The following is a 22,321-nucleotide window of genomic DNA, read 5'->3' as shown; positions in this document are numbered from 1 at the left end:
ATGGGGTGTAAATCAGCCCCAGAACCCACTTCCATTCATTCATCAGGCAACCCCAGCCTAACGTGCAAATGAGGAAATCCTCCTAAGCAGGAATGAACTGCAATAAACTGCAGAGGTTCCCTCATCCTGTTTCTCACTTCAAGTTTTGGATGCTGCAAGTCGGGTGAGCAGAGGTCCCAGGCGTTGTCCCGGGCAGCCCTGCATCCGAGAGCTACCATGAATCACTTCCAGACCATCCTGAGTCAGGTCCGGATGCTGCTCTCCAGCCATCGGCCGAGCCAAGTGCAGGCGCTTCTGGACAACCTGCTGGCAGAGGATCTTCTCTCCAGGGAGTACCACTACGCCCTGCTCCATGAGCCTGATGGTGAGGCTCTGGCCAGGAAGATCTCCTTGACCCTGATGGAGAAAGGAGACCCAGACTTGGCCCCCTTGGGGTGGATCTGGAGTGGGCTGCAGGCCCCGGCAGCCGAGAGGGACTCCGGCTACAAGGACCCTGGGGGTAAGTGCCATCCCCTTTTCTCATGGAGCAACGCCTGGCTGCAGGCAGCTCAGGGATTTTCCCTCTACTCTCTGAAAAGGAAGTCAATGTGATCATCCGGGTCCCAAGTTGGAAAGGCAGACTTGGACAGGAATCAAGGTCCCTGGTTGAGCTGGCAGGAGCAACAAGTGGAGAGCTCAGGCTGTGATGCTGAGGGCACTGGAGAAACAGTGTGCTCCCCACTCTACTTAAAAGTAAACTGCCCACGTGGCCAAATGCCCACTTGGGTCACTCTCTGAGCCACCTTGATACCTTAGGCAGGATGCAAGGCACCGGTGAGGGGCACAGATGGACAAATCAGCTATTGCCTGCAAGTGGGGAAGACAGGTGCAGGCACAATCAGTGTGTGGAAAAATAGGTTGCCACGGAGAGGAAGGGCCGAAGAGCCGGGGAGCAGAGATTGCCGTGTGCGTGTGTGCGTATGTGTGCATGCGTGCAAGAGTGCATGTGTGTGCAGGTGCACGTATGTGTGGGCATATGCTTGCATGTGTGTGTACTTGTCTGTGTGTGTGTGTGTATGTGTGCACGTGTGTGTGTGCATCTGGGTCGTGGAGAGAGACAGAAACTGAAAGACAGACAGGGAGAGAGAGACAGGGAGGGAGAGACAGAAATGGAGATGGAGAGAAGGAGGGAAGAAGGGAGGGAGGATGGGAGGATGGGAGGAAAGAAGAGAGATGGAAAGAGGAAGAGAAAGAGGGAGATGGTGGGGGAAAGAGAGAGAGACAGAAGAGGAACCAGACTGCAGAGAGAGAGTGTCTTATTTTTTAAAAGTACTGATAGCGATTGATGCATCTTAAATCAGGAAAACAAGCCTATACCATACCGTTTCCACTCACACCCTTGGCTCCCCAAACATCTTAGATCTTCCTTCCCAGTTCCAAAGAGGTTCTCACTTCAATGCAAACAACAGTCTTCCTAAAGACACACGTCTTTCAGTCTCCTCTGCGTAGATCTGAGCTTTTCCAATTTTATGAGCTGGTGTCATAAACTCTAGTCCTTCTTGGTCCTTTCATGGCTCTGGAGTAACTTGAAACAAGATAATCACAATGATTCACATTTATTGAGTATTTACCGTGCGCCAGGCTCAGCCTAAGCCAGCAGGTAGTTCTCACATCCACCCTAAATGCTGTGATGATCTCCAACCGTATTTTACGCAGAAAGAAAAAACAGAGGCTGCCCAGAAGTGACCAACCCCAGTCCCCAGCTGGGAAGTGGTGGAGGCTGGATTTGAAGGCAGACAAGCTTTTAGCCTCAATCTGACCTTGAGGGGTAAAAAAGCCCCTTGATGATTTTGCCATGGGCACCAGGGCTTTGAAGGCATTTCTCCAACTCTTCTGCCAAGATACAAATTTACATAGGGTTGGCTGTCCTCCTGGATGAACTCTCACTCAGATGGTCTCTATCTATTCCTCGGACACATCTTTTACTCTCCCCCTCGTAACATATCCCTGGGGGGCTGGGGCATCTTTACCAGCTGAACTATCTCCCTGACTTCTTAATGGGAATGCAAGAGGCCTATGTGGTCGTTTCTTTTTTTTTTTTTTAACTTTTTATTTTATAGTGGAGTATAGTTGATTAACAATGTTGTGTTAGTTTCAGGTGCACAGCAAAGTGGCTCAGTTATACATATACATGTATCTATTCTTTTTCAAATTCTTTTCCCATTTAGGTTGTTACATAATATTGAGCAGAGATCTCTGTGCTATACAGTAGGCCCTTGTTGCTTATCTGTTTTAAATACAGCAGTGTGTACATGTCAGTCCTAAAGATGATACCAGAAAACCACCAGAGCTCATCAATGAATTCGGTAAAGTTGCAGGTTACAAAATTAGTACACAAAAATCTATCGCATTTCTATATACTAACAATGAAAGATCAGAAAGAGAAATTAAAGAAACAGTCCATTTACCATCACATCAAAAAGAATAAAATACCTAGGAATAAATCTACCTAAGGAGGCAAAAACCTATACTCCGAAAACTATAAGACACTAATGAAAAGAAATGGAAGACAACACAAACAACCTATGCGGTTTTGACGCGGGTGCAGATGCCAACTTCCGGGGATGTCAAAGCCTTCCTCCCTCCTTGACTCGCCCCCTGCAAACTGCAGGCTCCTTCATACCGCAGGCTACCCAACACCTCTGCCCTGCCCTCCTCTCTCTACGAGGGCTGGTTCCTGTTATTAAACTCCATTTCCTCCCTGGGGACATAATATTTTTATTTCTGATCCCACGTGACTCTAGAAATGGAACTGGGCTCAGGGCACTGTGGGCTTCAGAGGCTGGGAGACAAGGAAGGATAAATCGCTTCCTTTCCCCGTTGCTTACCTCCCCCTCTTCCAGGCCAGCTACCCCCAGGCATGAAAGACTCAACTGTAAGGACTATGGGCAGGTGTGATGCTTTGGGGCAGGGAGAAGAAGCAGCCTTCAGAGCGGGAGAAGGGGAACCGGGGAAGAGAATTGTGGGGTTTATAAATAAAGGGCACCGACTTTAGTTTCAACAGGGGTTCAGAAAAGGAAATCAGTGTGTGAAGTTTCTGTCACTCTCTCTACAACCCTATCAGGATCTTCACCCTCCGCCGCTCTAAACTCTGCTCCGACTTCCCGTGTCACTCAGAGGAAAGCTAAATCTGGACGATTCCCACAAGGCCCTTCATGATCTGGCTTTCATCACTGCTCTGCTCCCATCTTGTACTCCTGCCTTCTCATCTTCTCCAGACGTGCTGGCACCCTCACTGTCCCTGGGACAGGACAGGCACGCTCTCTGCCACAGGACCTCTGCACGTGCCACACCCTCCATCTGAACCACTCTTTTCTCCAGATATCCTCTTGGCCAACATCCTTGAATCCTTCAGATCTTTGCTCAGATGTCACCTTCTCAGGGATACCTATCCTGATCATTCCATTTAGAATTGCAACTCCGCCTTCACACTCTGAGAAGTGGCCCCCTCCCCCATTGACACATTCACCTTCTACATACTTTACTTTTGTATTACATTTGTTGTTGTTTGTTTGTTTGTTTGTTTTTGGCTGCACCACGAGGCTTGTGGTTTCTTAGTTCCCCGACCAGGGATTGAACTCGAGCCCTCAGCAATGAGAGCGTGGAGTCCTAACCACTAGACTGCCAGGGAATTCCCTATGTTTGTTGTTTATTGTCTGACTCCCTCACCGGAAAATAAGCTCCCTGTGGGCAGGGATCTATGCTTTCATCACGGATGCATCCCAAACGCATAACACAGTGCCTGGCAAAGGATAGGTGTGCGATATGTGTTTGTTAAATATTAGACTGAGGGATGGTAGATGGATGGATGGATGGGTGGGTGATGAGTGGATAGGTGGGTGGGTGGATAGGTGAGTGGTTGATGAGTGGTGAATAGGTGGATGGGGGATGGATAGGTGGGTAGATGGTTAGGTGGATGGGTGATGGGAGTCTGGGTGGGTAGGTGGCTGGGCGATGATTGGATGGGGAATGGCTGGGTGGGGTACAGGGAAATGGTTGATGGGTAGGTGGGTAGGTGGATGGGTGATATGTGGGTGGGTGCGTGGTGGCTTGTGTAGTCCCATTACTCTCACTTTACAGGTAAGTGCACTGAGGCACAGGGAGGTTAAGTGATTTGCCTCGCTCATGGCCTAGGAGTGGGGGGCTATGAGATATTGGATCTCATGAGTCTGGATCTCTCGCTGCACTTTCTGTTTGGCTGCCTCTTCTGCATAACCTAAAGGGATACCGTAAGTGTACCCCAAACAGGCTGACCACCTTCAAACTGAAACCAGCCCGATGATTCAGAAGTCACCTTTAGATATGCTTCAGTTGCAATCGTGTAGGAAGCCCACTTCTGGGGACGTGACCTTGGGGATTGACTCTACTGCTCAGAGCAGCACACGTGCATCCTGCCCATAGGCAAGCTCGGGGGAGGCCCAAGAGTCCTGGCAGAGCTCAGCAGGCCGATTGGGGAATCAAAGCAAACACTCAGGCAGTCTTTGGCTGACAGTGGCTGACAACACCTGGAGGACAAGCAGATGCCAGAGAAGAGAGGTTTTAGATGGCAGTGATGGAAAAAGAACCAGGCGGGAAGCTGGACAGCTCTGGTTCTGAGGCCATGCTCTGCTGCTGCTTACCAACTGTGTAACCTTGGCCACGTGCCTGAACCACTCTGACCCTCGGTTTCTTCATCTCTAAAATGGGAGTGGTGATATAAACCTCCCAGGGTTATAGTGAGGGTTAAATGAGATGGTAACTGGTAAACCATCCAAGGCGGTTCTTGGCAGATAACTCCAGGAATGTTGGACAAGGGGAAGATATACCAGGGGTTTGAGTCTGCAGCCTCATTGGGGCCCCCATGTCATATCTAGACAGCTACTCCAGTGCTGAGGGCTTGGTGCTCTGTGCATCTGAGAAATGGGCCAATGTGCCCCCCACCCTCAAGTTGGCACATTAGTTAAGCACATGGGCTGTGGCCTCCATGCCAGCTGTGACTCCCTGATTCCAAGGGCTATGACAGTGAGCCCTTCCTGGGACCCCTCTGGGCCTCAGTTTCCGCATCTGTAAAATGGAGGTGATACTAGCATCCAGAGTGGCTATTCTGAGAATTCAGTGACATCATCCAGAATAAGGCACTTACTTGCAATATAAGGCACTTGCAATAATTCCCGGCAAGAGGAAAGCTCGTTCTGACTCGTCAGCCTCGAGGGTGGCATTTGGGGTAACCACAGACCCAAGGCGCACAGAAGGATGACTGTGGCAAGATAAGACCCAGCCGACCTCAGGCTTGTGAATGGAGGCACAGCGGTGCTTCTTGGGTGAGCTTTCTCAGAGGCTGTAGGACGCCCCTGCTATGGTTTTATATATTATTGTTTTCCTCGGCTTTCCTTTGCTGGTTTGTCGCTCTATGTCTTCACGATGTGGTACTTTTGCCCGTGAAGACTCTGTTCTAGGAACCACAGAACAAAGACTCCTTCTAGGATGTTGCCTGATTTATTGGAAAGGGAGGGACACACCCCAGGCTGCTAAGCTCTTCCTCCCACTTCCTTCCCCATTTGCCTCTTAGGATGAGAGTCCCCAGAGCCAGGACTCAGAGGGGAGGGGGGCAGCGCCCTCCCTTTCTCTGACACCTTCCTTTCCCCAAACCTGTTCCTGCTCTGATCCCTGATCAGGGAGCCTCTGTGGACTCCTGGAAGGAGATGTGTTGGCAAGGACCACTTGTTTTTTCACCTTGAGTAGCTTCCCATCTGGTCAGACCTACTTCACCTTCACCCGCAGGAGCCGCAGAAGTAGAAGCACCTGCATTGGAAGTGGGCGCATCCCCATGGGTTTTCCCAGGCTGACCAGTGGCCTGTCCTATACTCAGCTTGGCTCTAAGTCTGGCACCTGACTCAACCAGGGACTGTTTCTGTTCTTTGTTGTTACCTTGAGCAGCTCACCTGTGTCCTTACTTACCATTTATTGGTCTCTCCACCTACCTGCCTACCCTCAAACTACCTGGTCTACTTAACCACCTACTAATATCTACTTACCAATTCAACAACTTATATCTACTATCTACTTCTATCTACTTATCAATTTATCAATCTTTCATTTATCTGACTGCCTGTATATTTATGTACCAGCTTACTTACCTGCCTTCTTACCTACTAATCCACTTGTACCTTTGCCCACAGACAGGCCTACATTCTCAGATACCTTCCTACCTGCCTAATTTGCCTACATGCCAGTTTTTTTCTATCTATTCACCCACCTCTCCACCGATCTCTTTTCCTTTCTTTCTCACCTCCTTTCTTCTCTCCTCCTTAAGCATTTACTTAGCAGCTGCCAGAAATGAGGGGGGTGGTCACAAACAAACATAAGAAAAGACACTTAAAACTTTGTAAGGTAGGACTCTCCGTCCACGTGGAACTTGTCTGCCTTGATCATTCAAATCCAAACGCCATCCATTCGCTCAACCAATCTTGGAGTCCTGTGTCTTTTAAATAAGAAAATCAAACACAGTAAGACAGACATTAAGGACCTTGTGACCTAATCAGAGGCAGCAGGGGGGATACTCATGAAATAGGAAGTTCACCATGTATTGCCAAATACGCGGCAGCAAGTTTGCTAAAAACGAGTAGGGCGGGAGGTTGTCGTTAGCTGGAAAGGTGATGAAAGTGGGAACTTGGGCATTGAAGGATGGCTAAAATACAGCCCAATGGGAGGAGGCAGGAGGGTGGTCCTGGGGTTGGGGGGAGGACGGGGGACCCTCTGCTCGAGCAGAAGTACATAGGTAGGGCCCAGCTGCAGGAAGGGGTAGCAAGCTTTCAGGAATCCTACTTGTAAGACCAAGTTCCCCCATCTCCTCTCCCTGGTACTTGGCAGGGGACCCCAGGCTGGTAACTTTAACAATGCTTCTGACTGCAGCTTTGTCATGCTGGGTCCTGACTTGAGACAAAGAAATTTGGGTGCCCAGGGCAAGGCTGAGAGGGGCCCTCCGTCAGAAGGGAATTGGCTTTATCCTGGGCTCTGGAGAATGGTCACCACCTCTAGGGGAGTTTTGAAGAGGAGCCTCAGCAGGCACGCAGGATGCTTTAATAGGAAGATACCCTGGGGTTGGCTTAACCCCTCAGCCCCCACCCAGTCCTGGAGGCCTGTCACTCCAACTCAGCAACCCCTCTCCTCACCTCCACTGCCTCTGCTGGCATTCAGACCCCCATCGGCTCCTGGCAGGGCACCATGGCTCTCTTCCCTGGTCTACATATACGAGGCCCTCCTGGCGCCGATTTACGGCCTCTACCATCAGTTAAAACACAGGCTAGCACGCGGTCACCCTGCTCAGAAACGCCAGCATGACCAGATTCAGGCCTTGTGGAGTGTGGGTCTGGGGCGGGGGCAGGTGAAGGAGGACATGGGGAGACCAGGTAGCAGACTGCTGCTGTGGTCCAGGTGAGAGATGAGAGCAGCCAAGCAGGTGCACCCCAGGCCCAGGGGACTCTCATTCCAAGCTCGGCCCTGCCACGAAGCTGATTCAGAGCTGCCTCGGCCAGGGCCATCAGAGCTGCCTCCCTCTGAGGACAGGAAGTTGGCCTCACTGAATGGCCAGGTGTGCCTCTGCCCGGGCACATCAGGTCAGAGGAAGATGAGACTTCTTGGGACTTCTCATATTCATCATGTCTGTTTTGTTAGCCTAACCAAGCAAGATTGTTTCAAATTAACTCTCAGCTTTCTTATTTGTCTGCCTACTTACCCCCTGGGACTTCTGACAGCAGCAACTGCTTCAAAAATAATCACCATACAAATATAAGCATCATTATCCCCATTTCACACATGGAGAAACTGAGGCCCACACAAAGGAAGTGAGGGGTCCAAGGTCACCCATCCGCTAATAACCACGGGGGCTGGACCATAGCACTTCAGACTCCCAATCCAGCGTTCTTTCTGTAAAAATGAAGTCATTGTTTCCCAATCGTCATTCATTTTGGTTCCACCCTCATGATTTCTTTTCACCACCTACGCTATTCTTAGCTGGACAGTTGTTGTTTTTTTTTTCCAAACTACTCACATCTTTTTTTCAACTTTATTTCCCAAGGAAAATTTATGTCCACCATAAATGAAAAAGAATGCCACACACAGAAGGTAACTATGAAACAGGAGAGCAGAATAACGTTATTCCATTCTAGCCAGACACTGATGTCTACGGAAGGCTTGAGGCTGGGGGCTGCTCTCTGTGAAATAGGTGGATCACGCATTAGAAGAGGTGTTAAAAGCTCCTTAGCCCCAAACTGAGACTTTCTTCTCAAGGTTTCCAGGAGCCTGGGCAGAGAGTTAAAAAGGCGCTAACTTTCTCCCTGCGTGAGACTGACAGTCTCTCTGCCACATCTAGGTGGTACCCCCAAACCACGTGGCTATAAGTATACCATATTTGGGGGTAAGACCTTTTTATGTGTAATTTATGTTTTAGTCCAATGTTCTTAGAATAAAAATGATGAGTGGACCACTCGTGTTCTCCAAGGAAATTCAGGGCAATTTGGTGTGGGGGTGGGATGGTGGATGCGAGTGGAATCCCGGGAGTTTGCTGGAAGCTAGTTCAGCTTGTCTTGAGGCATTTGTGGGGCTCTGACCACGGCCCCATCCTGCAGAGGATGGCAGATATTGGCAGCTGGCACCAGCGTGGCTCCACTGTGGTTGCCGTTATTCAGAATGTCAGCGTGTTGAAGACCCTCCAATAGACAACTCATAACCTTCTGAGGTCGGTCACCCGATTTGGTCCAAAACAAGGAACTGAAATTAACATCAGGTGCAAGTCCGTGTTTAAGGGAGCATGGGCAAATTAGAGCATGTCTAGATGCGAGAAATCTGACAGCTCAGACCACCTGGTAGGGTGAGAATTTTCTGCTGGTCCCTTACTTGCTTCCTTTGCATGTTTACTTAGGCTTGGCGGGCTCCAGACTTTTGTAGGGAGACTGGTCAGAGATGAGGCTGCCTGCTTCTGAGCTGGGCATCCGAAGGCATCGTTGGGCAGGCTGAGGGCAACAGGAGGGGCTGCCAGAGTCCGGGAGCTGCTGCCTCACTCTGTTTCTCACACCATGCGTTGCCTGGCTACGCGCCCAGCCGGGTCCTACCTGCCAGAGCCCCAAGGTAAAAAGGCGGGTGGAAGACGTTGGGGCTGAGAACGCTTCTTGATTTAGGGTGAGGTCTCAGCTCGTCCCACCGTCCCAAATTGTCAGAGACATTGCTCTGAACTGGGGTGTGAGGGTGGCGAGAGGGGTCTTTGTCCTGCTGGGGCTTTTGGAAGAAGTGAGGTGGTTTGCCATTTCCTTCCACTGAGGGACATTCGGTCTGCCCAGATGCCTGGAATGTAAGAGGGCTTTATCAGCCTGAAGGGTACTAAAGGGCTGACTTTCATGGGGCGTGTTGTTAGCTCTCAGCATTCATGACCCGGCTAGGCCAACCACAAGGTCCTCTCTCTGCCAGGTAAACACTGAGGAGCTCGCCCTTGAAAGGTGGAACCCCTGCCAGATCCATCCCATCCCCGGGAAGCAGGGAAACCAAAGCCAGAGTCAGCCCCTTGGTCTAGATGTTGAGCCCCAGCTGGTGAGCAATACAGTCACCTGGACCGATGCTGCCCTCTCCCCAGTTTCCAAACGGTGTTTGGGGGGAAAAGTGGGGGACCGGGGACAGATGATGAGAGACAGCATAGCACAGACATCTGGTACCAGCTCTGAAGGCAGCACGGCAGGTTTGAATCGCAGCTGCACTGTTGCCTGGGTGTGAAGTGACACTGAACAAGTCCCCAACCTACTCTGAGTCTGTTTTCCTGGGCTGTTAAATGCGATTAGGGGGAAACTCTTATTACAAGACAAAAGTGAGGAATCAAAGGGTCTAGCACAGTGCCTGGTGCGTTGTAGGATCTGAAGACACACATAGGAGCCCGTTATTAGTGTGGTTGAGACTGTAGGACTCCTCTTCTCAGATGCTGCTAAAATGTGAGGCTTCCTCTGAACCTACAGATTGATGACAAGTTTGCCAGCTCTGTTGGTTGCAGCCAGAGCTTGTTGGGGGAGTTTTCCAGGGGGAGAGAGAGGTCAGAAGTCACCTTGACCCACCCCTCCCTCAATACCAGATGAGGAAATCCAAACCTGGGAAGGGAGGTGACCTCCCCAAGGTCTCAGGGTGGATGGAGCAGGGGTCCAGGACCTCTGGAAGAGGAAGGGTGAGAGGAAGGCAACTAGGAGGTGTGTGGTGATGGGAACTCAGGGCTGCCAGGGCTGAATTTCCAGCCAGGGAAGTTCCTTGAGGAATTCTCTCTTCCTCCCAAGGGCATCTGGCTTCCCAGGAGTGAATGGCTCAGCGAGCAAGCCCCTGTGCCCTGCAGGGGTGGTTTGCCAGCTTCAAGGTGAGGCTGAGGTGGAGGGAAATTGAGGGCCAGACAGGGGTGTGGGTGAGCTCCCTGCAAACCAGGGCTTGTATATCGTATGCCTACGGGCAGGCTGCCTCCTCCAAAGCTGGGCACTGGCCATTTTTAGGAGCTGATTAGATGCTCCAGGGAGTGTGGGGGGTGGACTAGGCGCTTCTGAGAAAGCACATGGCAGGCGCAGCAGGAGGAGGCTCGGGTGCCTGCTTACTCCCCAGCTTGGGCTGGCCCAAGCCCCTTGCTGCAGAGAGAAAGTGAAAGAGAAAAAGGGCAGCCACAGTGGGTGGAGCTGGGGTGGCCAGACGACTGCTCTCCCCAAGCTCGCTCGCTCACCGCAGCCCCAGAGCTGGCGGGAGGGAGAAGCCACTGGCAGCGCGCGGGAGTCCAGGGAACAGCGGCAGGTAACCAAAGTCCCCTTAGCAGCCCCTGAAGTGGGGCTGGGAATAGAGGTTCAGAGACTGGTAGCTACCTGCCTGAGATCACACAGCAAGGCTGGGAAGAGAAGGAAGGTAATGTGCGGAGTGCACACCCTAGAAACTCCTCGTTTCCAGCATCCCTGGAAGGATTCCACGCAGGAACTGGGAGCGGGGAACCCGGAGCTGGGCTGCCTTGCCCAGAGCACCGGGGCCCAGGGGAGGCGGCGGGGAGAGCCGGTGGGAGCGGCAGCGTCTGCAGAGAGATTGGGACACAGAAGGAGCACGCAGAGAAGGGAGGCGGTGTGGCCAAACGATCAGTAGACAGTCTCCCTGCGGGTCCTAAAATCTGAAGAAGCGCCTAGGGCCACGTGGAGGGAGACACAGGCTTTTCTTCTATGGGGAACCTAGGACCGGGGCTGCCCTTCTCTGAGCCTCAGCTTCCCTCTTGAATCACGTTCCCGCTCTGACTCTGGAGTCTGGGTACCCGGCCCTCTTGGTGGGGTCCCCAGCGCAGGGAGGGCTATGGGGAGACATTTAAACGCCGGATTGGAGAAATCCTCACTTCTCTTTTACCATCTTGGGGGGCAGGGTCTTTCCTGGACTCTGTTTGACAGTCCGCATCTCTACCGCAAGTTGGGGTCCTGAGCCACATCCTCTAAGGAGAGAAACTAAGGGCCTCCGGAAAGGGATTGGGGTGGGGCTGTCCGGGGTCCCAGAATATCAGAATTGGAGCCACCATGTCTAGCTCTGTCTGGGACCCTTAAAACCGCAGTTCTCGCTTGAGTCCCACAGCATCTCTCTCCACCCTAGGTGACACATGGGAGGGGACATAAGTGCCCCACCTCCAGTTGCGGCCAGGAGTTCCTAAATTTGACAGGAAGTCTTCCATCTATGTGCCACTCCACCCCACCCCCCCAAAAAAGAAATACCATTCCCAGCCACTCAGAAAGTTAAGGAAATTAGTGCTTCTTGCTCTAGGGCTTGGTGGAGCTGAAAATGGAGAAGATGAGACCCCAGCAAATCATCACTTTCCAAATCCCAGCCTGCCTTAGGCAAGGACCTGGTCTCCAAGATCCCAGAATATGGAGTGGAAGGGTCCTCAGAGACGACTGAGCCAGGGGATCCCAGGCTTCCCACACGTGGGAATCACCCAGAAGGCTGTTTAGAGTGCGGGTTCCCAGCCCCCACCCCCAGATCCCATTGACTGGGCCTGGGGTGGCGCTTCCAATGGCAGGTTAACTGGCTATGGGATGTGTGTGTGTGTGTGTGTGTGTGTGTGTGTGTGTGTGTGTGTGTGTGTGTGTGATTCCTATCTCAGAGGTCCAGAGGTCATACATACATTGAAAGGCACTGAGGTCCAACCCCAGTACCTACTCCATGTTACAAAACCTCTGGGGACTTCCTGGGAGGTTTTGTCAAAGTCCACATAGCCAAGTTATTAGCGGAACCAGGATTTGAAACCAGGTCCACTGAGAGCCCATCCAGTACCTGGGCGGAGGTGTGAGCCTCCACAAATACAGGGCAGGTCCTGGATAGTCAGAGGGAGACTTGTTGATACAGCAAAGTCTGTCTGATGGCAGGGACCTGGCATCTAGTACCTTGTGGAGAGTAGAATCAGAAAATTAACACAGGGACCCTGCTCCAAGGCCTGGGGTCAGTCTTGGGCAATCAGGGAAGTGGCCTGAGGGAGAGGGTAAAGCTTATGTACTTGGCTTTCAGACTTGGCATCAGTCACCCTGAGTAACTGACTTCCCCTCCCGAGGGGCAGCTATAAGAAAAGACGCAAGTGCTTTCTTGATCATTTCCTGACCTGCACAGAAGCACTTTGCAAAAACCACCAAAGAATACACATGTGCCTGGTGTAACCCTTACAGATTCTAGAGGGATCGTTTAGAAAGATCTGAGAGGTTGTCATTGGGCACACGTCCGTTGTGTTTCCAGAGACTTTGGCACATACGTGATCCATGGTCCAAGGACAATTCTCAGAGAAGCCTTGATTGACACTGGTTCTCACAGGGAGGACATTGGTGCTTTTCTGGTTCTCTTCTAATCCTCCTTTCTTTGTGAGTAGGCATGATGGCAGCGCTCTAATACTAATGTTTCTTTTTAACAAAGTGGGCGGGCAGCTGATATTAATTTGATAACATTGTTTTGCTTTCAATGGCAAGTAAGACTGCAGTTTTTGTTTTGGGGTTTTTTTTTCATGCAAGGTAGTGAAAGAAAGTTTTCATCTTTTTTAAACATAAAATTTAGCAAGGTAATCATTTTTAAGTGTACAATTCAACGGCATTAAGTACATTCACGATGTTGTACAGCCGTCACCACCATCCATCTCCTAAACTTTTTCATGGTCCAAGCTGAAACTCTGTCCCCATTAAGCACTAACTCCCCATTCTCCCCTTGCCCCCCGGCCCTGGCAACCACCCTTTCACTTTCTGTTTCTATGAGTTTGACCACTCTAGGTGACTCACATAAGTGGAATTATACAACATTTGTTCTTTTGTGTCTGGCTTTTTTCACTTGGCATAACATCTTCAAGGTTCAACCATGTTGCAGCATGTGTCGAAACTTCATTCCTTTTCATGGCTGAATAATATTCCATTGTGTGGATGGACTACATTTTCTCTAGCCATTCATCTGTCAGCAGACACTTGGGTTGTTTCCATCTTTTGTCTTTTGTGAATAGTGCTGCTACAAACATTTGTGGACAAGTATGTATTTGCATTCCTGTTTTTAATTCTAGAAAATTTTCTTTTAAAATAAATATGTTTGGGTTTTTTTCAAGTTAATTTAAGGAAAATGCTTGGGTAGATTATACAATTTACCCAAGGTGGTATGCAGATATGACCCAAAAAACTGTAAAGGAGGTAGGCGAATGATGTCTGAAGTTTGGAAGACTCTGGATTAGCGGAAAGACCTAGTAGCTCTTGTAACAATCTAGGCTCGGGGGATGGGGCTACTAGGTCAAGGGGATGGCTGCTGAGGGACTTTTGGAAGGAAAAATATAGGAATTGGGGACCAACCTAACCTAAGCGCAGAGTCTTGGGGTTTCCAGCTGGGGAGAAGTAGAAAGGTGGTAGAAATGCAGGGTCTGGAAGGTTCCCTTGGAGGAAGGAAAAGCCATAGAGCCATGCAAACTGAGAGGCAATGTCTTCTCGGCAAATGGACACTCAGGCTGCCTTGGAAATAAAACCTATCTAAGTTCTCAGTCACCACAAGGCAAGTGTGTGTATGTGAGTGTGTTGGAGGAGGGGGTGCCCAAGGGCGATGCTCATGTAAAAATACAGATTTCTGGACCCCACCCCAGACTTACGGTCAGAACCTCAGGGGGTGAGGTCCAGCTGCCGTGTGTTTAGCACCCACTTCAGGCAATTTTGATTCACAGCCAAGCTTGCCAACTGTCATCAGATGCTGGCAGGCAGGGCTAGGATGTGATTTATTTACCTCGGAGTCTCCAGCATGGAGCGAAGGGCCTGCCGCAAGCTTAGGTGCCGTGTTAGGCCAAGCTGGGGGTTAGGACTGGATTTGGGAGCCTGGCTTTGCTAACTGCAGCCACAAGCCCCTCATTCCCCACTCCAGCACCCAGCCCTGGTTTTCTTCCAGGAAAAACTTGTTGGACTCCTTTTCGGCTCACCGACTGCAGCTGGGAAGGTTGGGGCTTGCAGAGGGAAGGCCACGCGCAGGTCGGAGAGGCTTGCGTTCTGGTCAGGCACTAGGGCCCCCTCCTCCCCTGGCTGCAGCTCTTCCAGCTGTCTCCGCCCTCCTCCCCTCCCCCTCCCCCCAGGACCGTCAGGCTCCTCAGCCCCAGTAACTGTGCCATTTACAGGCACGACACTCAACAGCCGAGCTTGTCTTGTTTGAGTTCTAAGATTTTCCAAGTTGTGATGAGGTGGATGTCCTCCAGGGTGTCCAGAGAGGATAGGTGGCTTGCCCAAGGGCTCAGAGGTGGTCTCTGTGGGGTCTTTTGTGGGCTTCCGTATGATTTCCAGGCCCTACCTGAGGAAAAACAGAACCAAGTTGTCTCAGGTGGGCTTCCCTGGGAAGCAGACTTAGAGATGGAGATTTGCACATGGGACGTTTATTGGGGAGAGGTCTCCAGGTTGGGGAGAGGGCCCCTGGGGGAAAGGGAAGAAGCAGCATTGGGCAGAGTGAGGAGTTGGGCTGCAATACAGTCACAAGAGAGGTCTCAGCCGATCCCGTGGGGAGGGCTGAAGCTGGGACGGCCAGGGTTATCCCAAATTGAGACTCCCAGACCAGACCTTTGCATGCCTACAGGCAGCTATCACTGGATGTGGGTACAGTGATTGGAAAAGGGTGTAACTTTGGGCTATTCCCAGAGAGGTTGTGTTGTTCTTGTTTGTTTGTTTGTTTGTTTTTTCGGCCACACAGCGTGGCATGCAGAATCTTAGTGACCCCACCAGGGATCCAACCCACGCCCCCTGCAGTGCAAGCATGGAGTCTTAACCACTGGACCACCAGGGGAATCCCCCCAGAGAGGTCGAGCTGTGACCTGTGAGCCTGTTGCCCTCTAGCAGTTGGTCCTTAAGGGACTGTAGCACACCACAGAATCTACTACATTTTTTTTTGAAATTGTCAAATCAGAGAGCATCTGGTGGCCAAGGCTTAAACTGTCATCTGGAGTTGTCTTTTTTACTGTCTTCTGTGCAGCCCCTTTTGGGGAGGGGTGGGTTCTGCTTCCCTCCCCCACCTCACCCCCATCCCCTTTAATTGAATAGCTCCATTATCACCTGTTCTGGGATTTGGGCTCCTTGTACAATTTCATTTGAAAGCCGCTGTTCTAGCATGACATTCTTATTTAACAGATGAGGCCACTGGGGACCAGAGAGGGAAAGGGGCTTGCCCAGGGTCACATAGCCTGTCAGGTGCAGAGCAGGGCACAGATCTCAGGTCTCATGACTCCCTGTGTGGATCCTGCCTCACCAGTCTGTTGTAAACTCAGCGGTCCATAGCTGCATCAGTCCATTTCCCCTGCCCTCACTCCAACTGCTGAGAAGCTCTGTGGAGAGGCGTGGAGCCCATCTTGCTTCCATTTCCAGCTTTCCTGCTCTGAGGCCCCTTTGTCCGGGCACAGGCTAGTCTCAGCCCAGAGAGGCTGGAGAGCTATGATGGAAATGCCAAGATCCTTGAGGGGGCTGGAACTGAGGAGGGCGAGGTGAAGCAGCAGGCTAGGTCCAATGGGGAATAACTCTTTGTGCCCTGTGGTTCCCAGACAGCTTATTTCCTAATCCCTTTTCAGTCTGAGCCAGTGCCAGAGCTGGGAAAACACACCCAGCACCCCAGATACCACAACTCCCATGCTTCCTGCTCCTTCCTCTGTGGAACTGGCCAGTTTGGGCACTCAGGGCCAGTCCCCTCCAAGCCTTTCTGTTGGAAGACACCCTCATGTGCGTCCCAATCCCACCATGGGGCAGGACAGAATTCAGCCCTGCCTTTCCCTTCCCCAATCACCCATCCATCCCATTTCCAGCAGATCAGAGATAGACGTGACCTTAGAAGGCCTGCAGGCCAACAGTTGCAAACCCAAATGCCTAAGGGGCCGTAACTGTGCCCAGTGGGACCCAGCAGAATGCAATAGGGAGCAGTGGGGTCTTTGGCAACAATTAATTGTATCTTCTATATGGAGACATTGCGATGGTAATTAAGACACACATATACACACACAAATTGTCTTGGGAAACAAAACACCTAGGCCTATAGGCCTGAGTCACTCTTCATTTTGAATCCATACTCCAAGCCAAGCCCCCTTTGGAGCAGAGGAGGGGCCTACGGTCAGAGTCAGACACAAAAGCCACCCAATTACAATATTTCAAGACCTCTCCTTGTCGCGTCTGCTGGCTCCTATTACATTGGAAGATGTAATAGGAGACACACACACACACACACACACACACACACACACACACACATATACACACACCTTCCAATCTCCCCGCCTGGAGGAGAAGTGACTAGAACCTCCAGCTGCCTTCCAGCCCCATTACCCCTCAGCATTGTCCAATACCTTAGTTTCCACTCTGTCTCTTGTGACCTCCACAAGCCTCTCCAGGAAGTGAAAGTCTTGAGTGAGACCAGCAGTTTCCGGAAGTCCTCTCTGCCTCATTTTCCTGGGTTGCCCCTACTGGACCAGCAACGGGGGCCAGAGCGCTAGGGCTTCCTCCCGTACAGATGGTACCCACCTTTCCCTGTTCCTCTCCAAGTCCTGCACGTTCTCATCTCCTCCCCCAGGACTGGGGGCTCCTGGGCCCAAATCCCCCCATCCCTGGACAGCCTACTGGGTGGCAAGAGTGCAGTTTTCTTCCTTTTTGAGCATCTACATGTGTCAGGCCTTTTTTGGTGAGCCACAGAAACACAGAAGCCCCATGAGGCTTCCATCGTTTTTGGTTTTGTTTCGTTTTGTTTCTTTTTAACTTCAGGAGCCTTTCAATCTTCAGTTAACTTCATATCTCAATTCGCAGTACACTATGATCTTTGGTCCACATGAGGCGTTAATTTCCCTTTCCCCCATTCTCTTTCCTCTTTCTGGGCACCCATTCGAATGCACTCAGTGTGTATCCTTTTGTTTGCATGTGTTCTTCTTAAATACGTGTTGCTTTCTTTATGTGCCTGTATGTCACTCTGCACACCTAGAATTGGGCTATCAGAGCTCATTCTGCTTCTTACTTTTTCACTCTGTACTATGTTATATATATTTTTAAGATCTGTTTTCGATGTGGCATTTTTAACATCTTTATTGAATTTGTTACAATATTGCTTCTGTTTGATGTTTTGGTTTTTTGGCCACGAGGCATGTGGGATCCCAGCTCCCCAACCAGGGATTGTATCCATACCCCCTGCACCGGAAGGCAGAGTCCTAACCACTGGACTGCCAGGGAAGTCCCTGTACTATGTTATTAAGATCCACCTCCATGTTCACTTGGTCTGTTGCTTCTAATTATTGCATCACCCTCTACAGATTGCAGCAGCTACTTTATACTGTCCTTCCCCTGGCAATAGACACCCAGGTGGCCTCCAACTCCTGGTCACCACAAATAGCACAGAGGTGAGCAACTTCGGATGGGTGTCCTTGTGGAGCCGTGGGAGCATTTCTTTGGTATGTATATACCCAAGAATTGAATCACTGGGTTGTAGGATCTCTGCATCTTTAGGTATTCTGAGTGGTGCCAGGTTGTTCTGCAGGTGGCCACAAACATCCTCTCCCACCAACCCCTTGGCGTTGCCCAGCTTTCTAATTTTTGCCAGTTGTACGGTGGCAAGTGACACCTTGCTGCTTTCGTTCTGGAACTTACATCTTACTAGCACTTCTTGTCTATGTCGCTTTAAGCAAGTCATAGCAACCTACTGAGATTGACGCTATGCCACCTAAAGGCAATAGATTCCACAACTCAGAGAGGCTGAATAACTTATCTGAGGTCTAACAGTTAGTGTGGAACTGTAATTTGAACCCAGAGCTCACACTCTTTTTTTTTTTTCTTTCTTTCTTTTTTTTTTTTTTTGCATACGCGGGCCTCTCACTGTTGCGGCCTCTCCCGCTGCGGAGCACAGGCTCCGGACGCGCAGGCTCAGTGACCATGGCTCATGGGCCCAGCCGCTCTGCGGCATGTGGGATCTTCCCGGACCGGGGCACGAACCCGTGTCCCCTGCATCGGCAGGCGGACTCCCAACCACTGCGCCACCAGGGAAGTCCCCCAACACACTCTTAACCACTGTACCATTATCAACACATTTTGTCTCTTTTCTAAAATATCATCCGGGTCTACACTGCAAGCTTCTTGTCAGGGGCTATGTTTTAAACCTCTCTAGGGCCCCCGGAGAACTGAGCCCAGTGACTTTCTTACAGGGGATGCTCAGTAAATCATTGTTTTATAGGTTTGGAGAGAAAAAAAGTGCAAGGTGTCTTGTTGAGTTTATCTGGAGGGCTACGGGGTGCAAGAAGCAAAGAGGAACTTGTTTGATCCACAGAGATGCTGACTGGGGGCTGGTTGTGGTAGATAAGTAACCCTGGGCTCCTGGCTTCTGGCCACCATGTGGCCTGCGGAAGCAGCTTGTCATGAAGCTGGGGAGCAGAGTGGTGTTAGGGGGCCTTTGGGGAAAGGCAGGGGGGAAAGCCGATAGGCAATGAGGAATCTAGAATCCCCAAATGCCTCATCTGAGTGGGCTCCCACACCCAGTTGGTGAAACTAAAGCTCGTAAGGGTAGAGAATGGTATTCAAGATCAAAGGCAGAGCTGGAACTCAAACCCATGTCTCTAGACACATGGTTCAGAGATTTTCCATTCCTTCCTCAGGAGAAGATCCCAGTCAACAAGTAGGGAAGTATTTCTTCTCATGCTCTTTCATCACAGTGCATAGCAGTGCTGAAGGCTTTGGGGTAGCAAAGGAGTCCCCTTCTCCCTCTGAATGCCTCCTCAGACCTTCAAGGATACACCCCCCTCTCTGGGAAGAAAGCAGCTGATAACTGAGCCTAACCTCACTGTCATCATCTGTACGATGTGTACAATAATACCAATCTCCCAGAACTATTGTGACAATTGAAACAAGATAATAAATAGAGAGCATCCAGCACAACCCCAGACACAAAAGACTCTCCCCAGCAGAGGTGGAGCACAGAAAGGCTGCAGAAACTGAATATCAAGGTCTGAGCTAGAACATTCTGGTAATACTTGATTTCCCTCAGGGGAGAGAGGAATGAACCTTTATTTCAAAAACGGTTTTGGTGTGTATGTGCTTTCAAAACCTGCAGTGTAGTGTGAAATGGGGATGGAAACAAACCCCGAAAGGGACTTTTGGTGGCAAAAGGATTAAGAACTTTTTCTCAAGTTGGATGTGGAAGGTGGTGGCCCAGGGGGAAGGGCGGGTCCAAAGAGAACCTTCTAAAAATACTGCCCACTTACCAGAAAGGCACAGCCCACTCCTCTGCTGCATCCCAGACAACTCCTCAAAAGGAGAACTCGTCTTGCCACCCATGCCTCCTCGCTCCGGGTGAAGGCACCTCCCCAGGGTGGCCAGGGGGCCGGAGCCTGGAAGAAGCTGAGCCTTGGTGCCAGGCAGCTGCTTCAGATCCCAGCTCATTACTCTTCTCTTTGAGCCTGTTTCTTCATCTGAGAAATAGAAATACAAATAGCTAATGTGTGAGTTCAGCTAAACGGTATAATGTCTACAAATCATGTCGTTTGGTACCTGGCACTCAGAGGGCACCTATGAATTCTAGCTAGGCACCATCAGTCCTACTGATGGAGAGAGACTGCCACTTGCTGGAGCCCAGGGGTAGGTGAGCTAGAGGAAGGGTTCTTGCACTCAAGGGCTCCTCGGCTGTTGGATCTGTCCTGTGCTGGGGCAGCTGACAGGGACTCTCCTCTGCAGTGAGGTGGTCAGGGCTCTCTGCCTCCAGCCTGCTCTGGAATTGCAGGAGGAGGAAAGAGTCCAGTTAGGAGGCTCTGAAGCACTTCCTAAGCATCTAGAGACACAGGAAACATGGTTGTGGGAACCCTGGGAGGTCCCAGGCCAAGTTGATTTTGACATGAATGGGAAATGGCACTTTGGGGAGCTCTAAACTGCAAGCCTAGATTCTCAGGCTCCCAATATAATGGACTTCCTTTGACTGTGGGCCTCCTGTGTGCCTGGCACACAACGCAGAGCCCTTCTTGGCATTTTGATGGTCCCACAAGGTAAGTATCATTATCCCAATCTAGTGGTGGGAAAGCTGATACTCAGAGAGGTTAAGTCACTTGCCTAAGGTCTCCCAGCCAGGATTCAAACTCAAGTTCTCCAACCAGGTGACCTCGGACAGGCCATTTCAGCGAGGTGTCTGAGTATCCTCCTTGGTCAAATAGGCATAATACTCCACATGCCTTCTCCCTAGGGCTCTTTGTGAGCTCAGAGTGGGGGCTGGAGGCAGAAGTCTGTTGTGAGCTGCAAATCTTTGTCTAATCAAGAGGAAATGTGTAAGATGCAGGCTTTGTCTTGGAGATGCAGGAAGGTGCTGAGGTGTATGTTGGGGGTGTCTGAGAGCAGACTTTCCAGGTTGCACTGCTGCCTCTGAGGCTTGCTTGTTCCTATGGAGGTTGCAGGGTCTCCTTATTGCAAAAGAACAGAAAGCTTGGCTTCACAATGTGGTAACGCAGGAATGGAAGAGAAAGGATCCCTTTATCAATCTCACAGAGCTAAGAGGTGAATTAATAATAATAAATAATAATAATAATGACCATCACCCACGTTGTGCTCGTCAAGTGTGTGCTGGATGCTGTTCTATGCTTCCATTCATTAAGCACTTACTAAGTGATGGTCACCTCCCTAAGGGCTCTACATGAATTAACTCACCTAAGCCTTATGAGCTACCAAGTATTATTATTCCCATTACACAGATGAGGAAACTGAGGGAATTCCCTCGTGGTCCAGTGGGTAAGACTCTGCGCTTCCACTGCGGGGGGCCTGGGTTCAATCCCTGGTCAGGGAACTAAGATCCTGCAAGCCGTGCACGTGGCCAAAAAACAAAAATAAAGATGAGGAAACTGAGGCTTCAAGAGATTTAAAAAATGAAATCCCCAGGTTGTGGTGAGTTGGTAGATAGGAGTGGTTTCAGAGTCAGGCGGTTTGACTCCAAAAGCTCAAAGGAGTTGCCTTCTTTCTCTACTGTCAGTGTATTGCCCTGGTATTTGATCACATTTGGTGGTGCTGTCCAATGCTTGAAGCTGAGTTTGTCAATAAGTTAGACTTCGTCAGGCTCTTCCCCACTGTCCCTCCCTCCATTGCCCATCTGTGATGGGACCCAGTCTCTATTCCTGAGCCTAGATAAATGGGGGTGCTTATTTGACTGGATATATTCTGATTGGCAGGAAAGAGCGTGGACTGGGAGTCTTGTGCTAGGGGATCAGGTGCAGGCTCCACCACCGGCAGACTCTTGGGCCTCGTGCAAGGTATGTCCCCTCTCAGGGTCTCATCTTCTCCTCTGTAGGATGAAGGAGATTGAGCTTGAAGGTCCCTGGCTGACCTTGTGGGAAAACTGAGAATTTGAGTGACTTGACTAAAGTCACACATTTCGTTCATGGAATTGCTGGGGTTCGTCCTGAGCTCTTGTCCCCAGATGCCACAGTCTGGAGAAAGGCAGATGGCTACAATGTAGGCTCGCAATAAAGACCACAGACTGAAAAATGGGAGGCAGGCAGCAGGCAAGATTTGGGACAGGGAGGTCTTCTCTCACCACCCTGGACAGAACAGTAGATCGCTTCGTTGGCTCCCAGGACAACTTGTTGGAAGAAGTGGAACCCACCCTGCACCTCCCGGCCTTGGCCCCTCTCCAAGAAACGGGAGGTGGTGGCCCCATCTTTCAGTTCTGCTTCCTCCAGTCATGGTTGGCTGGGCCTTTAACGCAAGCCTGCTATGTTTGTGTTCCTGTAGCCCCCACCCAACCCATTATAAACAGTCCACCCCGGCCAGGGCCTCTCGTTGGACTGGAAAGTTCATTCTCT

The 22,321-nt window shown here is 50.6% G+C and overlaps 1 protein-coding gene across 1 annotated transcript in view; it reads left to right on the top strand.

Annotated features, from left to right (window-relative positions):
• Positions 1–216: 216 nt before the first annotated feature.
• The window catches only part of CIITA (class II major histocompatibility complex transactivator), a 47,751-nt gene continuing 25,646 nt past the window's right edge, over positions 217–22,321 (top strand). Inside the window, exon 1 of the mRNA XM_065891916.1 lies at positions 217–503. Coding sequence (XP_065747988.1) covers positions 217–503 — 287 coding nt within the window. The remainder of the gene's footprint in view (positions 504–22,321) is intronic.

Source organism: Phocoena phocoena, chromosome 15 (assembly GCF_963924675.1).
Source record: "Phocoena phocoena chromosome 15, mPhoPho1.1, whole genome shotgun sequence".
Classification (NCBI taxonomy): domain Eukaryota; kingdom Metazoa; phylum Chordata; class Mammalia; order Artiodactyla; family Phocoenidae; genus Phocoena; species Phocoena phocoena.
This window is presented reverse-complemented; position numbering and strand designations above follow the sequence as displayed.